Source organism: Anomaloglossus baeobatrachus, chromosome 9 (genome assembly GCF_048569485.1).
Source record: "Anomaloglossus baeobatrachus isolate aAnoBae1 chromosome 9, aAnoBae1.hap1, whole genome shotgun sequence".
Classification (NCBI taxonomy): Eukaryota; Metazoa; Chordata; class Amphibia; order Anura; family Aromobatidae; genus Anomaloglossus; species Anomaloglossus baeobatrachus.
This window is the reverse complement of record NC_134361.1, coordinates 51,236,232-51,262,121: the sequence shown is the minus strand read 5'-3', so window position 1 is coordinate 51,262,121 and position 25,890 is coordinate 51,236,232. Positions and strand designations below refer to the sequence as shown.

Here is a 25,890-nt window from a genome sequence, read left to right as displayed (position 1 = left end):
GCACATAGCCTTACAGTAAGGCAGTACTTGACAGGTCAATAAAACGCTTCTTACCTGACTGGAGCCCACGATATTGGTACAATACACCTTAAACCTATAGGAAGTACCAGGTTTGAGATGATCGCACATATGTTCTTTCAGAGGTCCACTGTACATGGTCTCCCATTTACTCCCTGTAAGAGAAAAAAAATATTTTAGGGACCTTCACTGATCTTGATTGGTCACACATTATTTTTCCTTTCGATAGTTATTCTCTTGTATCTTCAGTAGCGCACCGCTCTCCGGCTTCTTCCCTTCTTGCTAGGGGACCTTGAGCCATTGGCATAGCGTCCTTGCTGGCCTGAACTGTCCGCTCTCCCATACTGCAAGCTGAAGCTACTTTGCCAGAGGACTGGAGCTGAGCAAACTCCACAATCTGGCCGGCTTCAGAGCAGCGTTTGCAAGCTGTTTAGTAAAGAGCTTGAAGGCGCTGCACTTCCTGCCTAGAAGGCCAACCAGTGTGATAGACTACAGAGGTGGCTGGTAACCTTGGCAATGAGCAGTAAACTATAGAATTACAAATCCTTCTGATTTTGAGAACAGGAAGGTTTTTTTTTTTTAATAAGAATGAAATTTGCATTTCACCCATTTAAAGGGAATAAGTCACCAAGTTTTTGTATCGTAGGGGTAGAGAACCCGATTCCAGCGGTGTGTCACTTACTGGGCTGCCTAATGTAGTTTGGATAAAATCACTGATCAGCAGTAGATTATCATTACAGGACTACTTGATGTGCTGCAGGTAGTCCAGCATATTCCTGAGCTCTGTATAACTGCTAGATCTACAGCAAAGAAAACATTGATTTTATCAAAATGACAGCAAACAGCTCAGTAAGTGACACATTGATGGAATCAGGATTTCTCTCTCTACATTATGCTGCTCTCAGATGGGGGAGCAAAAACCTGGTGACAGTGTCCCTTTAAGAAGTCTATGCAACCCCTTTAAAAGGGAACCCGTCACCAGATTTTTTTCCCTATTAAACTAAAAGTGTCACTTTCTGCAGCTCCTGGGCTGCAGTCTATGAAGGTGCACTTTGACCCTGACTCTCCTTCCAGACCCCAAAAATAACTTTATAAAACATGACCACCACGTATGCTAATTACCTGTGTTGGCCAGATGGGCGGGCTCATTTTCTGCTTCTGTCCCCCCTCCTGCCGCCTCAGTCATCCTCCTCATCGCATTTTCAAATCTCGCGCCTGTGCAGTTAGGTCTGCTCGCGCAGGCGCAGTTCGCTCTGCCATATCGCGGGCAGAGCAGAAAACATAGCTGCCCTCGCTCGCGCCGGTGAGCAAAATGCGCAGGCGCGAGATTATGGGAGGGTACGAGGATGGCGCTGGTGAGGTCATGCACAGCGCCGCCCATAATCTCGCACCTGCGCATTTAGCTCACCAGCGCGAGAGAGGGGAGCTATGTTTTCTGTTCTGCCCGTGATATGGCAGAGCGAACTGCTACTGCGCGAGCCGACATAACTGCACAGGCGCGAGATTTGAAAACGCAACAAGGAGGATGACGGAGGCGTCATTACATCAATCAAGAAAGGAGGACGGAAATCAGTGGCAGGAGGGGGCACAGGAGCAGAAAATGAGCCCGCCCGTCTGGCCCACACAGGTAATTAGCATACCTAAGGGCCAAGTTTTATAAAGTTATTTTTGGGGTCTGGAAGGGGAGTCAGGGCCAAGGTGCACCTTCATAGAAAGCAGCCCAGGAGTGCAGAAGGGGACACCTTTAGTTTAATAGGGAAAAATCTGGTGACAGGTTCCCTTTAATTTCAAGCTCATAATTCCATAAATACATCAATACACATATCTCTGAATTACTCACCATTTAGGTTTTCTGCCATTTCGAGGACGTATTTAAGAACTTCGGATCCTCCATTGTCTTTTGGGGCGTCTGCAATAACATATGATTGTTATAGGGATTCAAGAGAACAAAAAAAAAAAAAAAGGTAAAAGTAGTAAAATCAAATGTTCGCACTCACCCCACATGACTTTTACATTGTGCGCATGGACTTTGCCCTTTGTACTTGGCTTACAGGGGGGTCCAGGTTTATCAGGGGACGTTGTGTATTCTACAATATCACTCGGACTACTTCTGCCTTCACTGTTTACGGCAAAGACCTGCGGAGACAAAGCACTCCATGACACAAGGGCAGGGGGACAGACGGTCATTTTAATTTAATATAAAATCCTCACCATTTATGGGAGATAAAGAATAACCTTAAAGGGTTACTAAACCTTAAAGCATTTTTTAAGACATGACATGATATGGAGAAAAGTATTGGGAAACAAGTCTTAACCACTGAATTATTGCCACAAGTGTATACTATCCGGCCCCTCATCACCACCATGCTGTCTGTATATGACAGCATGGCCGGTGGTGCAGAGCTCACTGATACCAGCGCAGTCCTGTAATAGGAGCCACCAGGATAACAAGTCAATTTGTCATATTTCTTCCTCCTAAATCTTCCCCCATCACCTGTGAGTGATATTACTGAGAAATGGAAGGAACCGCAGCAACTCCACGAAGTGGAGACCCCTTAATGTTACTGACCCCATAACTGAAGAGTCCAGACTTCCACAATGCCGAACCGAACATCACCAAGCGCAATGCCGAGTCGTACATTATCAAGCGCAATGCCGAGCCGTACATCACCAAGCACAATGCTAAGCCGTACATCACCAAGCACAATGCTAAGCCGTACATCACCAAGCACAATGCAGAGCCGTACATCACCAAGCACAATGCTAAGCCGTACATCACCAAGCACAATGCTAAGCCGTACATCACCAAGCGCAATGCAGAGCCGTACATCACCAAGCACAATGCTAAGCCGTACATTACCAAGCACAATGCTAAGCCGTACATCACCAAGCGCAATGCAGAGCCATACATCCCCAAGCGCAATGGCGAGCCGTACACCAAGCGCAATGGCGAGCCGTACACCAAGCGCAATGCCAAGCCGTACATTACCAAGCGCAATGCCGAGCCGTACATCACCAAGCGCAATGCCGAGCCGTACATCACCAAGCACAATGCCAAGCCGTACATTACCAAGCACAATGCTAAGCCGTACATCACCAAGCACAATGCAGAGCCGTACATCACCAAGCACAATGCTAAGCCGTACATTATCAAGCACAATGCCGAGCCGTACATCACCAAGCGCAATGCAGAGCCATACATCACCAAGCGCAATGGCGAGCCGTACACCACCAAGCGCAATGCCAAGCCGTACATTACCAAGCGCAATGCCGTGCCGTACATCACCAAGCGCAATGCCGAGCCGTACATCACCAAGCGCAATGGCGAGCCGTACACCACCAAGCGCAATGGCGAGCCGTACACCACCAAGCGCAATGCCGAGCCGTACACCACCAAGCGCAATGCCGAGCCGTACACCACCAAGCGCAATGCCGAGCCGTACACCACCAAGCGCAATGCCGAGCCGTACACCACCAAGCGCAATGCCGAGCCGTACACCACCAAGCGCAATGCCGAGCCGTACACCACCAAGCGCAATGCCGAGCCGTACACCACCAGGCGCAATGCCAAGTCGTACATTACCAAGCGCAATGCCGAGTCGTACATTACCAAGCGCAATGCCGAGTCGTACATTACCAAGCGCAATGCCGAGTCGTACATTATCAAGCGCAATGCCGAGCCGTACATCACCAAGCACAATGCCAAGCCGTACATTACCAAGCACAATGCTAAGCCGTACATCACCAAGCACAATGCTAAGCCGTACATCACCAAGCACAATGCTAAGCCGTACATCACCAAGCACAATGCAGAGCCGTACATCACCAAGCACAATGCTAAGCCGTACATTACCAAGCACAATGCTAAGCCGTACATCACCAAGCGCAATGCAGAGCCATACATCACCAAGCGCAATGGCGAGCCGTACACCACCAAGCGCAATGCCAAGCCGTACATTACCAAGCGCAATGCCGAGCCGTACATCACCAAGCGCAATGCCGAGCCGTACATTACCAAGCGCAATGGCGAGCCGTACACCACCAAGCGCAATGGCGAGCCGTACACCACCAAGCGCAATGCCGAGCCGTACACCACCAAGCGCAATGCCGAGCCGTACACCACCAAGCGCAATGCCGAGCCGTACACCACCAAGCGCAATGCCGAGCCGTACACCACCAAGCGCAATGCCGAGCCGTACACCACCAAGCGCAATGCCGAGCCGTACACCACCAGGCGCAATGCCGAGTCGTACATTATCAAGCACAATGCCGAGCCGTACACCACCAAGCACAATGCTGAGCCGTACATTACCAAGCGCAATGCCGAGCCGTACACCACCAAGCGCAATGCCGAGCCGTACACCACCAAGCGCAATGCCGAGTCGTACATTATCAAGCACAATGCCGAGCCGTACACCACCAAGCGCAATGCCGAGCCGTACATCACCAAGCGCAATGCCGAGCCGTACACCACCAAGCGCAATGCCGAGCCGTACACCACCAAGCGCAATGCCGAGCCGTACACCACCAAGCGCAATGCCGAGCCGTACACCACCAAGCGCAATGCCGAGCCGTACACCACCAAGCGCAATGCCGAGCCGTACACCACCAGGCGCAATGCCAAGTCGTACATTACCAAGCGCAATGCCAAGTCGTACATTACCAAGCGCAATGCCGAGTCGTACATTACCAAGCGCAATGCCAAGTCGTACATTACCAAGCGCAATGCCAAGTCGTACATTACCAAGCGCAATGCCGAGTCGTACATTATCAAGCGCAATGCCGAGCCGTACATCACCAAGCACAATGCCAAGCCGTACATTACCAAGCACAATGCTAAGCCGTACATCACCAAGCACAATGCAGAGCCGTACATCACCAAGCACAATGCTAAGCCGTACATCACCAAGCACAATGCTAAGCCGTACATTACCAAGCACAATGCAGAGCCGTACATCACCAAGCACAATGCTAAGCCGTACATTACCAAGCACAATGCTAAGCCGTACATCACCAAGCGCAATGCAGAGCCATACATCACCAAGCGCAATGGCGAGCCGTACACCACCAAGCGCAATGCCGAGCCGTACATCACCAAGCGCAATGCCGAGCCGTACATCACCAAGCGCAATGCCGAGCCGTACATTACCAAGCGCAATGGCGAGCCGTACACCACCAAGCGCAATGGCGAGCCGTACACCACCAAGCGCAATGCCGAGCCGTACACCACCAAGCGCAATGCCGAGCCGTACACCACCAAGCGCAATGCCGAGCCGTACACCACCAAGCGCAATGCCGAGCCGTACACCACCAAGCGCAATGCCGAGCCGTACATCACCAAGCGCAATGGCGAGCCGTACACCACCAAGCGCAATGCCAAGCCGTACATTACCAAGCGCAATGCCGAGCCGTACATCACCAAGCGCAATGCCGAGCCGTACATTACCAAGCGCAATGGCGAGCCGTACACCACCAAGCGCAATGGCGAGCCGTACACCACCAAGCGCAATGCCGAGCCGTACACCACCAAGCGCAATGCCGAGCCGTACACCACCAAGCGCAATGCCGAGCCGTACACCACCAAGCGCAATGCCGAGCCGTACACCACCAAGCGCAATGCCGAGCCGTACACCACCAAGCGCAATGCCGAGCCGTACACCACCAGGCGCAATGCCGAGTCGTACATTATCAAGCACAATGCCGAGCCGTACACCACCAAGCACAATGCTGAGCCGTACATTACCAAGCGCAATGCCGAGCCGTACACCACCAAGCGCAATGCCGAGCCGTACACCACCAAGCGCAATGCCGAGTCGTACATTATCAAGCACAATGCCGAGCCGTACACCACCAAGCGCAATGCCGAGCCGTACATCACCAAGCGCAATGCCGAGCCGTACACCACCAAGCGCAATGCCGAGCCGTACACCACCAAGCGCAATGCCGAGCCGTACACCACCAAGCGCAATGCCGAGCCGTACACCACCAAGCGCAATGCCGAACCGTACACCACCAGGCACAATGCCAAGTCGTACATTACCAAGCGCAATGCCAAGTCGTACATTACCAAGCGCAATGCCGAGTCGTACATTACCAAGCGCAATGCCAAGTCGTACATTACCAAGCGCAATGCCGAGTCGTACATTATCAAGCGCAATGCCGAGCCGTACATCACCAAGCACAATGCCAAGCCGTACATTACCAAGCACAATGCTAAGCCGTACATCACCAAGCACAATGCAGAGCCGTACATCACCAAGCACAATGCTAAGCCGTACATCACCAAGCACAATGCTAAGCCGTACATTACCAAGCACAATGCAGAGCCGTACATCACCAAGCACAATGCTAAGCCGTACATTACCAAGCACAATGCTAAGCCGTACATCACCAAGCGCAATGCAGAGCCATACATCACCAAGCGCAATGGCGAGCCGTACACCACCAAGCGCAATGCCAAGCCGTACATTACCAAGCGCAATGCCGAGCCGTACATCACCAAGCGCAATGCCGAGCCGTACATTACCAAGCGCAATGGCGAGCCGTACACCACCAAGCGCAATGGCGAGCCGTACACCACCAAGCGCAATGCCGAGCCGTACACCACCAAGCGCAATGCCGAGCCGTACACCACCAAGCGCAATGCCGAGCCGTACACCACCAAGCGCAATGCCGAGCCGTACACCACCAAGCGCAATGCCGAGCCGTACACCACCAAGCGCAATGCCGAGCCGTACACCACCAGGCGCAATGCCGAGTCGTACATTATCAAGCACAATGCCGAGCCGTACACCACCAAGCACAATGCTGAGCCGTACATTACCAAGCGCAATGCCGAGCCGTACACCACCAAGCGCAATGCCGAGCCGTACACCACCAAGCGCAATGCCGAGTCGTACATTATCAAGCACAATGCCGAGCCGTACACCACCAAGCGCAATGCTGAGCTGTACATCACCAAGCGCAATGCCGAGCCGTACACCACCAAGCGCAATGCCGAGCCGTACACCACCAAGCGCAATGCCGAGCCGTACATCACCAAGCGCAATGCCGAGCCGTACATCACCAAGCACAATGCCGAGCCGTACATCACCAAGCACAATGCTGAGCGTTGGATTGAGTGGTGTAAATCCACCATCACTGGACTCTGGAGCAGACATGTTCTGTGCAGTGACAGCTCTCGCTTTTCTACCTGGAATTTGGTGGACGAATCAGAGTTTGGTAAATGCCAGTAGAATGTTACCCGCCTGACTGCATTGTGCCCACTGTACAGTTTGGTGGAGGAGGATAATGCTATGGGACGGTTTTTCAGAGGTCGACTCAACCCTTTAGTTTCAGTTATAGGAAATCTGAAAATTTCAGCACATTAGACACTTTGGATAATTGTAGCTTCCAATGATGTGGGAATAGGTGGGTAAGGCTCTTTCCCTTTCCCTATGACTGTGCTCAGTGCACAAAGTCCATTCCGACATGGTTGGGGGAGTGTGTGCGGCAAGTTATGTTTTTCCACCAAAGCCCGAACCTCAACCCCCAAAGTCACGTGTATTCTCTGAAATCACTGGTCAGATTTCCATTATCTTCTCGCGTGTCTACATGACACATCAGTATAGACTGAAGATTGCACAATAATATAGACTACCAAATGCTAAGCAGCCGCACTCACACAACCTACCCTAAACTTGTATGAAGTATTCCTTCTCAGATTTCGTAAAGTGCATGTGAGGTCTTCACTGTTCTGTTTAGGCTTGAAGCCATAACCCTTGGAAATCAAAAAAAATGGTGAAAAATTAATGGTGACGGTTTGCAACAAAAGACAGCAATGTATGTGCAGATGCACAGCATGAACCTTGCATGGGGATCAGTGAGGAGCACTCACCGAGCCTTCCTCCTCCATTTCTAGGACATAGGTTAGTGTTTCATCTGAGGGCATGTCATTCGGTGGACTCCATTCTAAACACAGCCAGGTAATGCCGGCTTGCCTGAGCCTTGGCGGTGAGGGCACCGGTGGCACGCTCCCTGCGGTGTAGTAGACCACTGCTTCACTGAAACCACTGAAAGAGGAACACAAACAGCTCCATAGCAAAAATGTCGGGAAAGTATTAAAAAAAGAACACACTTGAAGACGGACGATAAGTTTCACGAATACAGTGGAACCTTGGTTTACGAGAACAATCCGTTCTGGGACTGTGCTTGTAAACCAAGTTACTCGTCTAGCAAAGCAAGATTTCCCATAGGAAATAATGGAAGCGCAGACAATTCGCTCCACAACTTGTGCAATGTCCTATCCTGGTCCCCTATTGTGCCATTCCACACACACCCAAAACACCCACACACACCCAAAACACCCCCACCCAAAACACACACACCCCCACCCAAAACACACACCACCCCCACCCAAAACACACACCACACACACCCAAAACACACACCACACACACCCAAAACACACACCACACACACCCAAAACACACACACACACACCCAAAACACACACACCCCCACCCAAAACACACACACCCCCACCCAAAACACACACCACCCCCACCCAAAACACACACACCCCCCACCAAAACACCCCCCCCAAACACACCCACAAACACACACACCCCCCCCAAACACCCACAAACACACACAAACACATTATGCTCACCTTACCTTCCGTTCCATCGCCAACCTCCCAGTACAGGATGTGTATTGGGTAACCATCGAGACCGATGCCGGAGCTTCCGCTGCCAGAGCGCTGACATCAAAGGCAGGGGCCGCTTGCCTCTGACTGGCCACCGCGCTGACTTTGAGAAGCGGCTGACAGCGGAAGTTCCTCCATCGTCGCGATGGTCACCCGATACACATCCTGTACCGGCGAATTACAAGAAACGGGAGGCCGGCGATGGAACAGAAGGTAAGGTGAGCATAATATATGTGTGTGTGTGCATGTGTGTGTTTGTGTGGACTGCAAGAGCGGGTCACAGCACAGTGAAAGTACGGAACCGGAAGTGCGTGCGGTGAGTATTTGCTCGTACAGCAAAGCATTGCTCGTAAACTGAGTTACAAATTTACAGCAAGCTTTGCTCGTATAGCGAAATACTCGCACACCAAGTTACTCGTAAACCGAGGTTCCACTGTATATCCGTTAATGCCTCCCACTCCTATGTCGCCTCCCTCCAATTACCGAGGCAAGCTTCCTGTAATCCCCACACGTCTCCTGATCTGATTAGCAGACGTGTGCGTCTAACAGCGTGGGTGGATCAGAGATCCATCCACACCTGTTAACCCCTTAGATCGCGCTGTCAACTCCGACAGCAAGATCTAAAGTGCTGCTGCAGGGATCATGCTGTTCCCCACTACCATCCGTGGCTCCGTGACGCAATCACGAGGCACAAGTGGGGTTATAGCATGACTGTGCGGTGTCAGCTGATGACCCCTGTCACTGTCACGACGTGTTTCCTGTGAATGCCAGCAGGGCGCTAGCACTAAGAGGAACACAGCATTTCTCCTAATCAGAGGGATGCTGCAGCATCGATCTGATCAGGAGAAGCGATTGGACACTGCATGAAAGTCCCCTAGGAAGACTGGTAAAATCAGTAAAAAAAAAAACCCAAAAAAGTTCAAATCACCCCCCTTTGCCCCATTGAGAAAATAATAAACAATAATAAACAATAATAATAATAATAATAATAATAATAAATATTAAAAATAACAAAAGAAGGGAATTTTGTTTACTTACCGTAAATTCCTTTTCTTCTAGCTCCAATTGGGAGACCCAGACAATTGGGTGTATAGCTTCTGCCTCCGGAGGCCACACAAAGTATTACACTTAAAAGTGTAAAGCCCCTCCCCTTCTGCCTATACACCCTCTCGTGCATCACGGGCTCCTCAGTTTTAGTGCAAAAGCAAGAAGGAGGAAAGCTAATAAATTCAATCCGAAGAATTATCGGAGAACTGAAACCCTTCAACATGAACAACATGTGTACACGAAGAAACAACAGCCCGAAGGGAACAGGGCGGGTGCTGGGTCTCCCAATTGGAGCTAGAAGAAAAGGAATTTACGGTAAGTAAACAAAATTCCCTTCTTCTTTGTCGCTCCATTGGGAGACCCAGACAATTGGGACGTCCAAAAGCAGTCCCTGGGCGGGTAAAATAATACCTCGTAATAGAGCCATAAAACGGCCCTTTCCTACAGGTGGGCAACCGCCGCCTGAAGGACTCGTCTACCTAGGCTGGCATCCGCCGAAGCATAGGTATGCACCTGATAGTGTTTGGTGAAAATGTGCAGGCTCGACCAGGTAGCCGCCTGGCACACCTGCTGAGCCATATCCTGGTGCCGCAAAGCCCAGGACGCACCCACGGCTCTGGTAGAATGGGCCTTCAGCCCTGAGGGAACCGGAAGACCAGAAGAACGGTAGGCTTCGAGAATTGTTTCCTTGATCCACCGAGCCAGGGTGGATTTGGAAGCCTGTGATCCCTTACGCTGACCAGCGACAAGGACAAAGAGTGCATCCGAGCGGCGCAGGGGCGCCGTACGGGAAATGTAGATTCTGAGAGCTCTCACCAGATCTAACAAATGCAAATCCCTTTCACATTGATGAACTGGATGAGGACAAAAAGAAGGTAAGGAGATATCCTGATTGAGATGAAAGGTGGATACCACCTTCGGAAAAAAATTCCAGAACCGGGCGCAGTACCACCTTGTCCTGGTGAAACACCAGGAAAGGAGCCTTGCATGATAGCGCTGCTAGCTCAGACACTCTCCGAAGTGATGTGACCGCAACTAGGAAGACCACTTCCTGCGAAAGGCGAGAAAGAGAGATATCCTTCAAAGGTTCGAAAGGTGGCTTCTGAAGGGCCATCAGAACCCTGTTTAGATCCCACGGTTCTAACGGCCGCCTGTAAGGAGGGACTATGTGGCAAACCCCCTGCAGGAACGTGCGTACCTGAGGAAGCCTGGCTAGGCGCTTCTGAAAGAACACAGAGAGCGCTGAGACTTGTCCCTTAAGGGAGCCGAGCGACAAACCTTTTTCCAATCCGGATTGAAGGAAGGAAAGAAAAGAGGGCAAGGCAAATGGCCAGGGAGAAACTCCCTGATCAGAGCACCAATACAAGAATATCTTCCACGTCCTGTGGTAGATCTTGGCAGACGTTGGTTTCCTGGCCTGTCTCATAGTGGCAATGACCTCTTGAGATAACCCTGAGGACGCTAGGATCCAGGACTCAATGGCCACACAGTCAGGTTGAGGGCCGCAGAATTCAGATGGAAAAAACGGCCCTTGGGACAGTAAGTCTGGTCGGTCTGGTAGTGCCCACGGTTGGCCCACCGTGAGATGCCACAGATCCGGATACCACGACCTCCTCGGCCATTCTGGAGCGACGAGAATGGCGCGGCGGCATCTGACCTGATCTTGTGTAACACTCTGAGCAACAGTGCCAGAGGTGGGAACACATAAGGAAGTTAAAACTGCGACCAATCCTGAACTAAGGCGTCTGCCGCCAGAGCTCTGTGCTCGTGAGACCGTGCCAAGAATGCCGGGACCTTGTTGTTGTGCCGGGACGCCATTAGGTCGACGTCCGGCCTCCCCCAGCAGCAACAGATCTCCTGAAACACGTCCGGGTGAAAGGACCATTCCCCTGCGTCCATGCCCTGGCGACTGAGAAAGACTACTTCCCCGTTTTCTACGCCCGGGATGTGGACTGCGGATATGGTGGAGGCCGTGGCTTCCACCCACATCAAAATCCGCCGGACTTCCCGGAAGGCTTGCCGATTGCGTGTTCAGCCTTGGTGGTTGATGTAAGCCACCGCTGTGGAGTTGTCCGAATGAATTCGGATCTTGCTTGCCTTCCAGCCACTGCTGGAAAGCTTTTAGGGCAAGATACACTGCCCTGATCTCCAGAACATTGATCTGAAGGGAGGACTCTTGCTGAGTCCACGTACCCTGAGCCCTGTGGTGGAGACAAACTGCTCCCCACCCTGACAGACTCGCGTCCGTCGTGACCCCCGCCCAGGATGGGGGTAGGAAGGATTTCCCCTTCGACAATGAAGTGGGAAGAAGCTACCACCGAACGGAATCTTTGGCTGCCTGAGAGAGGGAGACGTTCCTGTCGAGGGACGTCGACTTCCTGTCCCATTTGCGTAGGATGTCCCATTGAAGAGGACGCAGGTGAAACTGCGCAAAAGGGACTACCTCCATTGCTGCCACCATCTTCCCCAGGAAGTGCATGAGGCGCTTCAGGGTGTGTGACTGACCTTGAAGGAGAGATTGCAACCCTGTCTGCAGTGACCGCTGTTTGTTCAGCGGAAGCATCACCATCGCTGAGAGGGTATGAAACTCCATGCCAAGATATGTCAGCGATTGGGCCGGTGTCAGATTTGACTTTGGAAAATTGATGATCCACCCGAAACACTGGAGAGTCTCCAGAGTAGCGTTGAGGCTGTGTTGGCATGCCTCCTGAGAGGGTGCCTTGACAAACAGATCATCTAAGTAAGGGATCACCGAGTGTCCCTGAGAGTGGAGGACCGCTACTACCGTTGCCATGACCTTGGTGAAAACCCGTGGGGCTGTCGCCAGGCCGAAAGGCAGTGCCACGAACTGAAGGTGTTCGTCCCCTATGGCGAAACGCAGGAAGCGCTGATGCTCTGGTGCAATCTGCACGTGGAGATAAGCATCTTTGATATCGATCGATGCCAGGAAATCCCCTTGGGACATTGAGGCGATGACAGAGCGGAGGGATTCCATCCGGAACCGCCTGTTTTTTACGTGTTTGTTGAGCAGTTTTAGGTCCAGGACCGGACGGAAAGACCCGTCCTTCTTTGGAACCACAAACAAGTTGGAGTAAAAACCGTGACCCGGTTGCTGAAAAGGAACCGGAACCACCACTCCTTCTGCCTTCAGAGTGCCCGCCGCCTGCATGAGAGCATCGGCTCTCTCGGGAGGCGGGGATGTTCTTAAGAATCTAATCGGAGGACGAGAGCTGAACTCTATCCTGTAACCGTGAGACAGAATGTCTCTCACCCAATGGTCTTTTACCTGTGGCAGCCAGGAGTCGCAAAAGCGGGAGAGCCTGCCACCGACCGAGGATGCGGCGTGAGGAGGCCGAAAGTCATGAGGAAGCCGCCTTGGTAGCGGTACCTCCGGCGGTCTTTTTAGGACGTGACTTAGACCGCCATGAATCGGAGTTCCTCTGATCCTTCTGAGGTCTTTTGGACGAGGAGAATTGGGACCTGCCCGTGCCCCGAAAGGACCGAAACCTCGACTGTCCCCTCCTCTGTTGGGGTATGTTCGGTTTAGCCTGGGGTAAGGATGTGTCCTTTCCCTTGGATTGTTTGATGATTTCATCCAATCGCTCACCAAACAAGCGGTCGCCAGAAAATGGCAAACTGGTCAAGCACTTTTTGGAAGCAGAATCTGCCTTCCATTTCCGCAGCCACAAGGCCCTGCGTATTGCCACCGAAGTGGCGGACGCAACCGCCGTCCGGCTCGCAGAGTCCAGGACAGCATTAATGGCGTAGGACGCAAATGCCGACGTCTGAGAGGTTAAAGACACCACTTGCGGCGCAGACGTACATGTGACTGCGTCAATTTGCGCTTGACCCGCTGAGATCGCTTGGAGTGCCCATACGGCTGCGAATGCTGGAGCAAAAGACGCGCCGATAGCTTCATAGATGGATTTCAACCGGAGCTCCATCTGTCTGTCAGTGGCATCTTTGAATGAAGCCCCATCTTCCACTGCAACTATGGATCTAGCCGCCAGTCTGGAGATTGGGGGGATCCACCTTGGGACACTGAGCCCAGCCCTTGACAACGTCAGAGGGGAAGGGTAACGTGTATCCTTAAGACGCTTGGAAAAACGCTTATGGACAAGCTCGGTGTTTCTGGACTGCCTCCCTGAAGTCAGAGTGGTCCAGAAACGTACTCAATGTACGCTTGGGGTACCTGAAACGGAATCTGTCCTGCTGAAAAGCTGACTCCTCAGCCGTTGGGGCTGAGGGAGAAATACCCAACATTTGATTAATGGACGCTATAAGATCATTCACTATGGCGTCACCATCAGGTGTATCCAGGTTGAGAGCGGCCTCAGGATCAGAATCCTGATCAGCTACCTCCGCTTCATCATACAGAGAGTTGCTGAGACCCTGAACAATGTGATGATGTCCAGGGAAGCTCCCAGCGAGCCCGCTTAGGAGGTCTGGGACTGCGGTCCGTGTCAGAGCCTTCACCCTGGGACCTATGAGACACCCCGGGAGCACATTGTTGGTCCAACGGGGGGGACCAGGGTGCAAGATTCAACAGTGCCCATGGTCTGAGATACCGGTCTGGACTGCAAGGTTTCGAGTATCCCAGCCATAGTCTCAGAAAGTCTATCAGCAAAAACTGCCAACTCCGTCCCCGTCACCTGGACAGTGTTAACAGGTGGGTCTCCCTGGGCCACCATTAGCCGAGGCTCCGGCTTAGTAAGTGCTACAGGGGCCGTGCATTGCACACAATGAGGGTCTGTGGAACCTGCCGGTAGTATAGCCGTACATGCGGTACAGGCAGCATAGTAAACCTGTGCTTTGGCACCCTTGCTTTTCGGGGACAACATGCTATTATCTCCTCTGAGCAATCCAGGAGGGTATATAGCCAAAAATCAATAGTGCGACCGTACAGTGCAATGTATAGCATAGAAGAATATAAATATATATGTACACTTCGGCACTAGTGGGGTCAGCACCTCAGGTGCTGCTTATGTGATCACCAGAATCCCTGTCTGGGACCCCCAGAGCTGGTCTCCCCTCTCCAGCAACAGAAAAGCTGACAGGAATGGCTGCCGGCGTCCTGTGGAGAGGAGGGGGTCGTGGGCGTGCCCTAGAAAGTGCGGGAATCCGGCGTCCCCACTGTGCTCAGTGAGAGGGGTGGAGTATGCAAAGCATGCTCCAGCTCTCAGCGCTGACGTCCTGTGCAGCGTCACGCCCTTCCCCTGACTGGCAGGCCTGTGGGCGGGAAACAGTGAGACTAGGCCGCAAAAGCCGGGGACTAAAGTGATAAGCGCGGCCGGCGTATAAGCGCGGTCGGCGCGGAAGTCCCCGGCGCACTAACAGTCCCAGCCGCGCCGCAGTGTAAAAATGGCAGCGGCGGTCAGCGCGGCAGTCCCCAGTCAACTAACACACCCAGCTACGCTGCAGTGTGTAATGGCACAAGCGCGGTCAGTGCCGCCGTCCCCGGTGCACTAACACACCCAGCAGTGCTGCAGTGTGTCTGTGCGCGGTCAGCACGGGGACACAGAGTACCTCAAAGTAGCAGGGCCTTGTCCCTGACGATATTCAGCAGAATCCCCAGGGGCTGTGGATGGAGCACGGTCTCAGTGCCTGGAGACCGATTAGGATCCCACTTCACCCAGAGCCCTAAGGGGGATGGGGAAGGAAACAGCATGTGGGCTCCAGCCTCCGTACCCGCAATGGGTACCTCAACCTTAACAACACCGCCGACAAGAGTGGGGTGAGAAGGGAGCATGCTGGGGACCCCTTAGTATGGGCCCTCTTTTCTTCCATCCGACATAGTCAGCAGCTGCTGCTGACTAAACAGTGGAGCTATGCGTGCATGTGTGCCTCCTTCGCACAAAGCATTAGAACTGAGGAGCCCGTGATGCACGGGAGGGTGTATAGGCAGAAGGGGAGGGGCTTTACACTTTTAAGTGTAATACTTTGTGTGGCCTCCGGAGGCAGAAGCTATACACCCAATTGTCTGGGTCTCCCAATGGAGCGACAAAGAAATAACAATAAAAACAACAACAATCAAAATACAAAACCAATTAATCTGATTGGTAAATAGCATAGTGAGGAGAAAATTCCGAACACCAATATTAAGGGTTTTTTTGCTTTTTTTGTACCGCAGCAATGCATTAAAATGCAATAACAGGCAATCAAAGCATCTCATCTAGGTAAAAATAGTATGATTAAAAACAACAACTCAGGACGCAAAGAATAAGCCATCACTGAGCCCCAGATCCCGAAAAATGAGAACGCTACGGGTCTCGGAAAATGGTGACAAAAGCGTAATTTTTTATTTTTTTGTTATTTTTTTTTTTTTTTTTTTTTTTTTACATAATTCTGAATATTTTGTTTCACCACTCAGATGAAAGTAGAACTGTACATGTTTGGTATCTGCGAACTCATCCCAACCTGGGGAATCATAATGCCTGGCCATCTTTACCATATAGTGAACATGGTAAGTAAAAAAAAAAAATAAATAAATAATGGTGCGATTGCACTTTTTTTTTGCAATTTCATCACACTTGGATTTTTTTTTTTTTTTTTTTTTTTTTTACCATTTTTCAGTAAACTACATGGTAAAACTAATGGTTTAATTCAAGAGTACAACTCATCCCACAAAAGAACAAGCCCTCATATGGCAATTTTGAAGGAAAATGAAAAAAAAAAAGTTATGGCTCTTGGAAGGAGGAGAGGACAAAATGAAAACAAAAAACTGAAAATCGGCCCTGGGTTGTAGGGGTTAGGCTGGTTTCACACTACGTCTTTTTAACATCCGTTGAAAACGTTATTTTAGCGGAAGTACGGATCCAGTGCAAATGCGTTTTCATTTCAATGCATTTGCAATGGACTCGCGTCCACCTGCGTTCACCTGCGTTTGCGTGCGTTATAGTGCGGATCCGGTGACTTGCAGTTTTTTAACATGTTTCAAAAACGCTACTTGTAGCGTTTTTGAGCTGCGTCAAAATACTGCAAGTCACCGGATCCGCACTATAACGCACGCGAACGCAGGTGAACGCTGGCGTGCTGATAGACAGGATCCTGCTTTTGTACTGAGCATGCCCAGAAAGTACTGAGCATGCCCAGAACCAGTCTCGCGTGATCTGTCTCTCTCCTCCTCCCTCCCTCACCCTCTCTCTCTCTATCTCTGTCTTTCCCCCTTCCTCCCCTCCCTCTCCCCCACCTGAGAGCTGCGGACACTCGTAACCAAGGTAAATATTGCGTAACCACTTCTCTTAGTTACCCGATGTTTACGTTGGTTACGCGTGCAGGCAGCCCTGCTCCTAGCAGCTGCAGACACTCGTAACCAAGATAAATATCGGGTATCCAAGGCTGATGTTTACCTTGGTTACCAGCGTCTGCAGCTGTCAGAAGCCTCCTCCCAGTCTAGTTCCCCTCCCTCCCGATCACATGACTCCAAAATGCCTGCCCCTAAACATCCAGTGCAGGATCCTGCAAAATAACATATGCGTTTGCATACGTTATTTGCTGTAAAAGCAGGATCCGTACTTCCGCTAAAATAACGTTTTCAACGGATGTTAAAAAGACGTAGTGTGAAACCAGCCTTAATTGCACCCTCAGTTATTACTCTTGGAAATGTATAAATCAGTTGTAACAATGACATGTCTTTATCCTTAAAGGGAACCTGCTAGCAAGTATTTGCAATGTACTCAGTGCAGCATGACATAGGGGCAGTGATGTGTCACTATTTAAAAAAGTAAAAAAAAAAAAATGTTTTAGCAGCAAGAGATTATCACTACGGGACTAATAATAATAATATTATTAATAATAATAATAATAATAATAATGAAGGGAATTTTGTTTACTTACCGTAAATTCCTTTTCTTCTAGCTCCAATTGGGAGACCCAGACAATTGGGTGTATAGGCTATGCCTCCGGAGGCCGCACAAAGTATTACACTTAAAAGTGTTAAGCCCCTCCCCTTCTGCCTATACACCCCCCCGTGCTCCCACGGGCTCCTCAGTTTTGGTGCAAAAGCAAGAAGGAGGAAAAATAATTATAAACTGGTTTAAAGTAACTTCAATCCGAAGGAATATCGGAGAACTGAAACCATTCAACATGAACAACATGTGTACACAAAAAAACAGGGGCGGGCGCTGGGTCTCCCAATTGGAGCTAGAAGAAAAGGAATTTACGGTAAGTAAACAAAATTCCCTTCTTCTTTGTCGCTCCATTGGGAGACCCAGACAATTGGGACGTCCAAAAGCAGTCCCTGGGTGGGTAAAATAATACCTCGTAAGAGAGCCGTAAAACGGCCTCTTCCTACAGGTGGGCAACCGCCGCCTGAAGGACTCGTCTACCTAGGCTGGCATCCGCCGAAGCATAGGTATGCACCTGATAGTGTTTCGTGAAAGTGTGCAGGCTTGACCAGGTAGCCGCCTGACACACCTGCTGAGCCGTAGCCTGGTGCCTCAAAGCCCAGGACGCGCCCACGGCTCTGGTAGAATGGGCCTTCAGCCCTGAGGGAACCGGAAGCCCAGCCGAACGGTAGGCTTCGAGAATTGGCTCCTTGATCCACCGAGCCAAGGTTGATTTGGAAGCCTGTGACCCTTTACGCTGGCCAGCGACAAGGACAAAGAGTGCATCCGAGCGGCGCAGGGGCGCCGTACGAGAAATGTAGAGTCTGAGTGCTCTCACCAGATCTAACAAGTGCAAATCCTTTTCACATTGGTGAACTGGATGAGGACAAAAAGAAGGTAAGGAGATATCCTGATTGAGATGAAAGGGGGATACCACCTTAGGGAGAAATTCCGGAACCGGACGCAGAACCACCTTGTCCTGGTGAAAAACCAGGAAAGGGGCTTTGCATGACCGCTGCTAGCTCAGACACTCTCCGAAGTGAAGTGACTGCTACTAGAAAAACCACTTTCTGCGAAAGGCGTGAGAGAGAAATATCTCTCATTGGCTCGAATGGTGGTTTCTGAAGAACCAGCAGCACCCTGTTCAGATCCCAGGGTTCTAACGGCCGCTTGTAAGGAGGAACGATGTGACAAACCCCCTGCAGGAACGTGCGTACCTGTGGAAGTCTGGCTAGGCGCTTCTGGAAAAACACAGAGAGCGCTGAGACTTGTCCCTTAAGGGAGCCGAGCGACAAACCCTTTTCCAGTCCAGATTGAAGGAAGGACAGAAAAGTGGGCAAGGCAAAAGGCCAGGGAGAAAAACCCTGAGCAGAGCACCACGACAGGAAAATTTTCCACGTCCTGTGGTAGATCTTGGCGGACGTTGGTTTCCTAGCCTGTCTCATAGTGGCAACGACGTCTTGAGATAACCCTGAAGACGCTAGGATCCAGGACTCAATGGCCACACAGTCAGGTTGAGGGCCGCAGAATTCAGATGGAAAAACGGCCCTTGAGATAGCAAGTCTGGTCGGTCTGGTAGTGCCCACGGTTGGCCGACCGTGAGATGCCACAGATCCGGGTACCACGACCGCCTCGGCCAGTCTGGAGCGACGAGGATGACGCGGCGGCAGTCGGCCCTGATCTTGCGTAACACTCTGGGCAACAGTGCCAGCGGAGGAAACACATAAGGGAGCTGAAACTGCGACCAATCCTGAACTAAGGCGTCTGCCGCCAGAGCTCTGGGATCTTGAGACCGTGCCATGAACGTCGGTACCTTGTTGTTGTGCCGGGACGCCATGAGGTCGACGTCCGGCACCCCCCAGCGGCAACAGATCTCCTGAAACACGTCCGGGTGAAGAGACCATTCCCCTGCGTCCATGCCCTGGCGACTGATATAATCTGCTTCCCAGTTTTCCACGCCTGGAATGTGAACTGCAGAGATGGTGGAGGCCGTGGCTTCCACCCACATCAAAATCCGCCGGACTTCCTGGAAGGCTTGCCGACTGCGTGTGCCACCTTGGTGGTTGATGTATGCCACCGCTGTGGAATTGTCCGACTGAATTCTGATCTGCTTGCCTTCCAGCCACTGCTGGAACGCTTTCAGGGCAAGATACACTGCCCGTATTTCCAGAACATTGATCTGAAGCGAGGACTCTTGCTGGGTCCACGTACCCTGAGCCCTGTGGTGGAGAAAAACCGCTCCCCACCCTGACAGACTCGCGTCCGTCGTGACCACCTCCCAGGATGGGGGTAGGAAGGATTTCCCCTTCGATAATGAAGTGGGAAGAAGCCACCACCGAAGGGAAGCTTTGGTCGCCTGAGAGAGGGAGACGTTCCTGTCGAGGGACGTCGGCTTCCTGTCCCATTTGCGTAGGATGTCCCATTGAAGAGGACGCAGGTGAAACTGCGTGAAAGGAACTGCCTCCATTGCTGCCACCATCTTCCCCAGGAAGTGCATGAGGCGCCTCAAGGGGTGTGACTGGCCTTGAAGGAGAGATTGTACCCCTGTCTGTAGTGACCGCTGCTTGATCAGCGGAAGCTTCACTATCGCTGAGAGGGTATGAAACTCCATGCCAAGGTATGTGAGCGATTGGGCCGGTGTCAGATTTGACTTTGGAAAATTGATGATCCACCCGAAACTCTGGAGAGTCTCCAGAGTAGCGTCGAGGCTGTGTTGGCATGCCTCTTGAGAGGGTGCCTTGATCAGGAGATCGTCCAAGTAAGGGATCACCGAGTGACCCTGAGAGTGGAGGACCGCTACTACAGTAGCCATAACCTTGGTGAAAACCCGTGGGGCTGTTGCCAGGCCGAACGGCAGTGCCACGAACTGCAGGTGTTCGTTTTCTATGGCGAAGCGCAAGAAGCGCTGGTGCTCTGGAGCAATCGGTACGTGGAGATAAGCATCTTTGATATCTATCGATGCAAGGAAATCTCCTTGGGACATTGAGGCGATGACGGAGCGGAGGGATTCCATCCGGAACCGCCTGGTCGTTACGTGTTTGTTGAGAAGTTTCAGGTCCAGGACAGGACGGAAAGACCCGTCCTTCTTTGGGACCACAAACAAGTTGGAGTAAAAACCGTGGCCCTGTTGCTGAAGAGGAACAGGGACCACCACTCCTTCTGCCTTCAGAGTGCCCAGCGCCTGCAGAAGAGCCTCGGCTCGCTCGGGAGGCGGGGATGACCTGAAGAATCGAGTCGGGGGACGAGAGGTGAACTCTATCTTGTAACCGTGAGACAGAATGTCTCTCACCCAACGGTCTTTTACCCGTGGCAGCCAGGCGTAGCAAAAGCGGGAGAGCCTGCCACCGACCGAAGATGCGGAGTGAGGAGGCCGAAAGTCATGAGGAAGCCGCTTTGGTAGCGGCACCTCCGGTGGCCTTTTTAGGACGTGACTTAGACCGCCATGCGTCAGAGTTCCTTTGATCTTTCTGAGGCCTTTTGGACGAGGAGAATTGGGACCTGCCCGCGCCCCGAAAGGACCGAAACCTCGACTGCCCCTTCCTCTGTTGGGGTATGTTCGGTTTGGGCTGGGGTAAGGATGTATCCTTTCCCTTGGATTGTTTGATGATTTCATCCAAACGCTCGCCAAACAATCGGTCGCCAGAAATTGGCAAACTGGTTAAGCGCTTTTTGGAAACAGAATCTGCCTTCCATTCCCATAGCCACAAGGCCCTGCGGAGTACCACCGAATTGGCGGCTGCAACCGCCGTACGGCTCGCAGAGTCCAGGACAGCATTAATAGCGTAAGACGCAAATGCCGACGTCTGAGTGGTTATGGACGCCACCTGTGGCGCGGACCTGCGTGTGGCTGCGTCAATTTGCGCTTGACCTGCTGAGATAGCTTGTAGCGCCCATACGGCTGCGAACGCTGGGGCAAAAGAAGCGCCGATAGCTTCATAGATGGATTTCAACCAGAGTTCCATCTGCCTGTCAGTGGCATCTTTGAGTGAAGCCCCATCTTCCACTGCAAGTATGGATCTAGCTGCCAGTCTGGAGATTGGAGGATCCACTTTGGGACACTGAGCCCAACTTTTGACCACGTCAGGGGGAAAGGGATAACGTGTATCCTTAAGGCGCTTAGAAAAACGCTTATCTGGACAAGCATGGTGATTCTGGACTGCCTCTCTGAAATCAGAGTGGTCCAGAAACATACTCGGTGTACGCTTGGGAAACCTGAAACGGAATTTCTCCTGCTGAGAAGCTGACTCCTCCACCGGAGGAGCTGAGGGAGAAATATCCAACATACGATTGATGGACGCAATAAGGTCGTTCACTATGGCGTCCCCGTCCGGAGTATCAAGATTGAGAGCGGCCTCAGGATCAGAATCCTGATCAGCTGTCTCCGCATCATCAACCAGAGATTCCCCCCTCTGAGACCCTGCACAATATGATGATGTCGAGGGAAAATCTAAGCGAGCTCGCTTAGTCGGTCTGGGGCTGGGGTCTGTGTCAAAACCCTCAGCCTGGGATCCATGAGATACCCCGGGAGGACATTGTTGGTCCAGCTGAGGTGGGCCAGGGAACAAAGATTCAACAGAGTCCCTGTGCTGAGATACCGGCCTGGACTGCAAGGCTTCTAGTATCTTAGCCATAGTCTCAGAGAGTTTTGTAAACTCCGTCCCCGTCACCTGAACAGTGTTAGCAGGTGGCTCCCCCTGGGCCCCTCTTAGCAGAGGCTCCGGCTGAGTAAGTGCCACAGGGGCCGAACAGTGCACACAATGAGGGTCAGTGGAACCTGCCGGTAGCGGGGTCGTACATGCGGCGCAGGCAACATAATAAGCCTGTGTTTTGGCACCCCTGCCTTTCGTGGGCGCCATGCTATTATCTTCCCTGAGTAACACAATAGGGTATATAGCCAGAAATCAACTGTGCACCATACAGTGTAAAACATAAATACCATAAACATATAATGTTACACTACTGCACAATGGGGCTAGCACCACAGGTGCTGCTTACCACCCGCCTAAAGCGGTTGTGAGGCCACCAGAGTCCCTGCCTGGGTCTCCCAGACTTTGTCCCCCTCTGCAGCGTCCGAGGAGCTGACAGGAATGGCTGCCGGCGTCCTGAGGAGAGGAGGGAGCCGTGGGCGTGACCCAGAAAGAGCGGGAACTGGTGCCCGCACTGTGCACAGTGAGAGGGGTGGAGTATGCAAAGCATGCTCCAGCCCTCAGTGCTGCTCGTTCTGTGCAGCGTCCCGCCCTTCCCCTGCCTGTCAGGGCTGTGGGCGGGAGGAAAGGAAACTAGGCCGCAAAAAGCCGGGGACTCTAGTAATAAACGCGGCCGCCGTAAAAGCGCGGCCGGCGTGAAAGTCCCCGGCGCACTACAAGTCCCAGCCGCGCCGCAGTGTTTCCATGGCCGCGGCGGTCAGTGCGGCAGTCCCTATACATAAACACATTCAGCAACGCTGAGTGTGTAATGGCACATATTAACCCGGTCAGCGCCGTGGTCCCCGGTGCACTAGCACACCCAGCAAAGCTGGAGTGTTGCTGTGCGCTGTCCCCACAGGGATACAGAGTACCTCCAAGTAGCAGGGCCATGTCCCTGAACGATACCCGGCTCCTATCCAGCAGGCTCCACAGGAGTTGTGGATGAAGCACGGTCTCAGTGCCTGGAGACCGATAGGATCCCACTTCACCCAGAGCCCTGAGGGGGATGGGGAAGGAAAACAGCATGTGGGCTCCAGCCTCCGTACCCGCAATGGATACCTCAACCTTAACAACACCGCCGACAAGAGTGGGGTGAGAAGGGAGCATGCTGGGGGCTCTATATGGGCCCACTTTTCTTCCATCCGACATAGTCAGCAGCTGCTGCTGACCAATCTGTGGAGCTGTGCGTGCGTGTCTGACCTCCTTCGCACAAAGCAAAAAACTGAGGAGCCCGTGGGAGCACGGGGGGTGCATAGGCAGAAGGGGAGGGGCTTAACACTTTTAAGTGTAATACTTTGTGCGGCCTCCGGAGGCATAGCCTATACACCCAATTGTCTGGGTCTCCCAATGGAGCGACAAAGAAAATAATATTTATTCATTTATATGGCGCTGTTAGTTCTACAGCGCTTTACATACAATAGCAACACTGTCCCCATTGGGGCTCACAATCTAGGTTCCCTATGAGTATGTTTTTGGAATGTGGGAAGAAACCGGAGAACCCGGAGGATACCCACGCAAACACGGGGAGAACATACAAACTCCTTGCAGATGGTGTCCTTGGTGGGATTTGAACCCAGGACCCCAGCGCTACAAGACTGCAGTGCTAACCACTGAGCCACCATACAGTGCTAACCACTGAGCCACCACACAGTGTTAACCACTGAGACACCGTGTCTTATGCATCCAAATCCTGCTGCTCTGTGTAGCCCCACCACCACTACTGATTAGCAACTTTCTGTCAATGAAGTGTACACAGACAGCTGTCAATCAGGGATGTGTGAGGGGTTATACACAGCTCAGCAAACCACGTCAACAACTGATGATCATACCAAAACGACAGCATGCACACCAGCAAGTGACACATTGCTGGAACCAGGACTTCAGCTACTACATCATGCTGCTCTCAGATTACATAGCAAAAACCTGCTGACAGATTCCCTTTAACAAAAGACATGATAGTGACCAATTTTTGACTTATTCAGATTTGTACAAGAGGAATAATAGAGGTATCACAATGCAAAATGAATTTCAAAGGAACACAAGGAGAGCTGAGATTAGAGGGTAGCTCCTCAATGGACAAGCCCAGGCATATAACACCCTTAGAGATGTACCAAACCAAAACTAAAAAAGCATAAAAAGGAAAAATAAATCACAAGGAGGTTTTGTCATTTCCATCCCAGCAGGGCATTTGTCATGTAGGGGGAAACAGACGGCTAAGGATCAGCATGAAATGTATCTTACCTCATTCCAATATCATTTTTGGCTGCTATTCTAAAGGCATATTTCGTGGATGGTGACAGCTTTGTTAACTTGTATTGCTTAAGGTGACCGAAGTAACATTCTTTATATGGTCCATGTTTCCCCTGGAGAATGAAAAAGAAACAAGACTTTTGTTAGAATGTGTTAAAGGGGTATTCTCAAGGTGTCTCGTGAGCAGCTGAGAGCGGTGCAGTCTCCTTACTACCTGGTGTCTAGCAGGGCAGCTCACCTCCCAGTGACAGATATGGTGAGAGTAAAACTACTGTATTAGTAGAACAATACGGCTGAGGCCACACGGGGATTACTGCGAGTGCTCGCATGACACTCGGCTCACACTCGCAGCACAGTGGGACAGAGTGTCATGAGACTGTGGTCCGATCAGACCACAGCTGCGGAGGAGAGGGGCCGGCGCGCTGCGGAGGAGAGGGACCGGCGCACTGCGGAGGAGAGGGGCCGGAGCGCTGCGGAGGAGAGGGGCCGGAGCGCTGCGGAGGAGAGGGGCCGGAGAGCTGCGGAGGAGAGGGGCCGGAGAGCTGCGGAGGAGAGGGGCCGGAGAGCTGCGGAGGAGAGGGGCCGGAGAGCTGCGGAGGAGAGGGGCCGGAGCGCTGCGGAGGAGAGGGGCCGGATTTATCTCCCTATCCCCTCCGTTGTCGGCTGATGCGAGAATGGCACTGCTCTCGAATTACACCGGTGTAACGCGAGAGCCAGTAGCATACAATACTTAATTTTGTTAGCACATGTACACACACCCACAGTCTATGTGTGTGTGTATATGTGTATATATATATATATATATATATATATATATATATATATATATATATATATAAAAATTAAGTATTGTATGCTATAGGCTACCATTGTAAGCAATGAGTTCACAAAATTCTAGGCTACAAATATTACATAATATAATGTTTATCCATTACCTCATCCCATTCCAAAAGGTAGCCATTAATTTTGGATCCATTGTCATTAGACGCCTGAAAGTAAGGATAAAAATATACATTTAAAAATTAACAATTGACAGGATTGAAAAACAAAAAAAAAAAAAAAGTACGTGCTCACAATCCGGACATTTTGTGTCTTGGTCCCAGCATGTCCTCTCCTGTGGAGCCGCGACTGCTGACTGCAGTAGACCGCAGCTGCCCGTGCCCATGGTCAGTGTTCGGGGGCCCTGCAGTCTTTCCCTCTCTTCTCCCTGTGCAGAATACTTGCGGCTCCGTAGCAATACACCGATATGCTGCAGCTTGGCAAGCCGCACCGCAGGTCAGTGTTTGCTGCGGGCAGTACACACCCAGTGGGCAGGAGATTTCTATAAATCCCATCCACTGTCATTGTACTATACTACGCAGCGTTTTGGACGCAGCCA

The 25,890-nt window shown here is 51.6% G+C and overlaps 1 protein-coding gene across 1 annotated transcript in view; it reads right to left on the bottom strand.

Annotated features, from left to right (window-relative positions):
- Positions 1-25,890, bottom strand: part of LOC142251165 (fibronectin type-III domain-containing protein 3A-like) — a 184,852-nt gene that overhangs the window by 50,562 nt on the left and 108,400 nt on the right. The window contains 7 exon segments of the mRNA XM_075323707.1: positions 55-173; positions 1,859-1,927; positions 2,016-2,154; positions 7,691-7,777; positions 7,895-8,069; positions 24,504-24,625; positions 25,448-25,501. Of these exon segments, the coding sequence (XP_075179822.1) occupies positions 55-173; positions 1,859-1,927; positions 2,016-2,154; positions 7,691-7,777; positions 7,895-8,069; positions 24,504-24,625; positions 25,448-25,501 (765 nt within the window).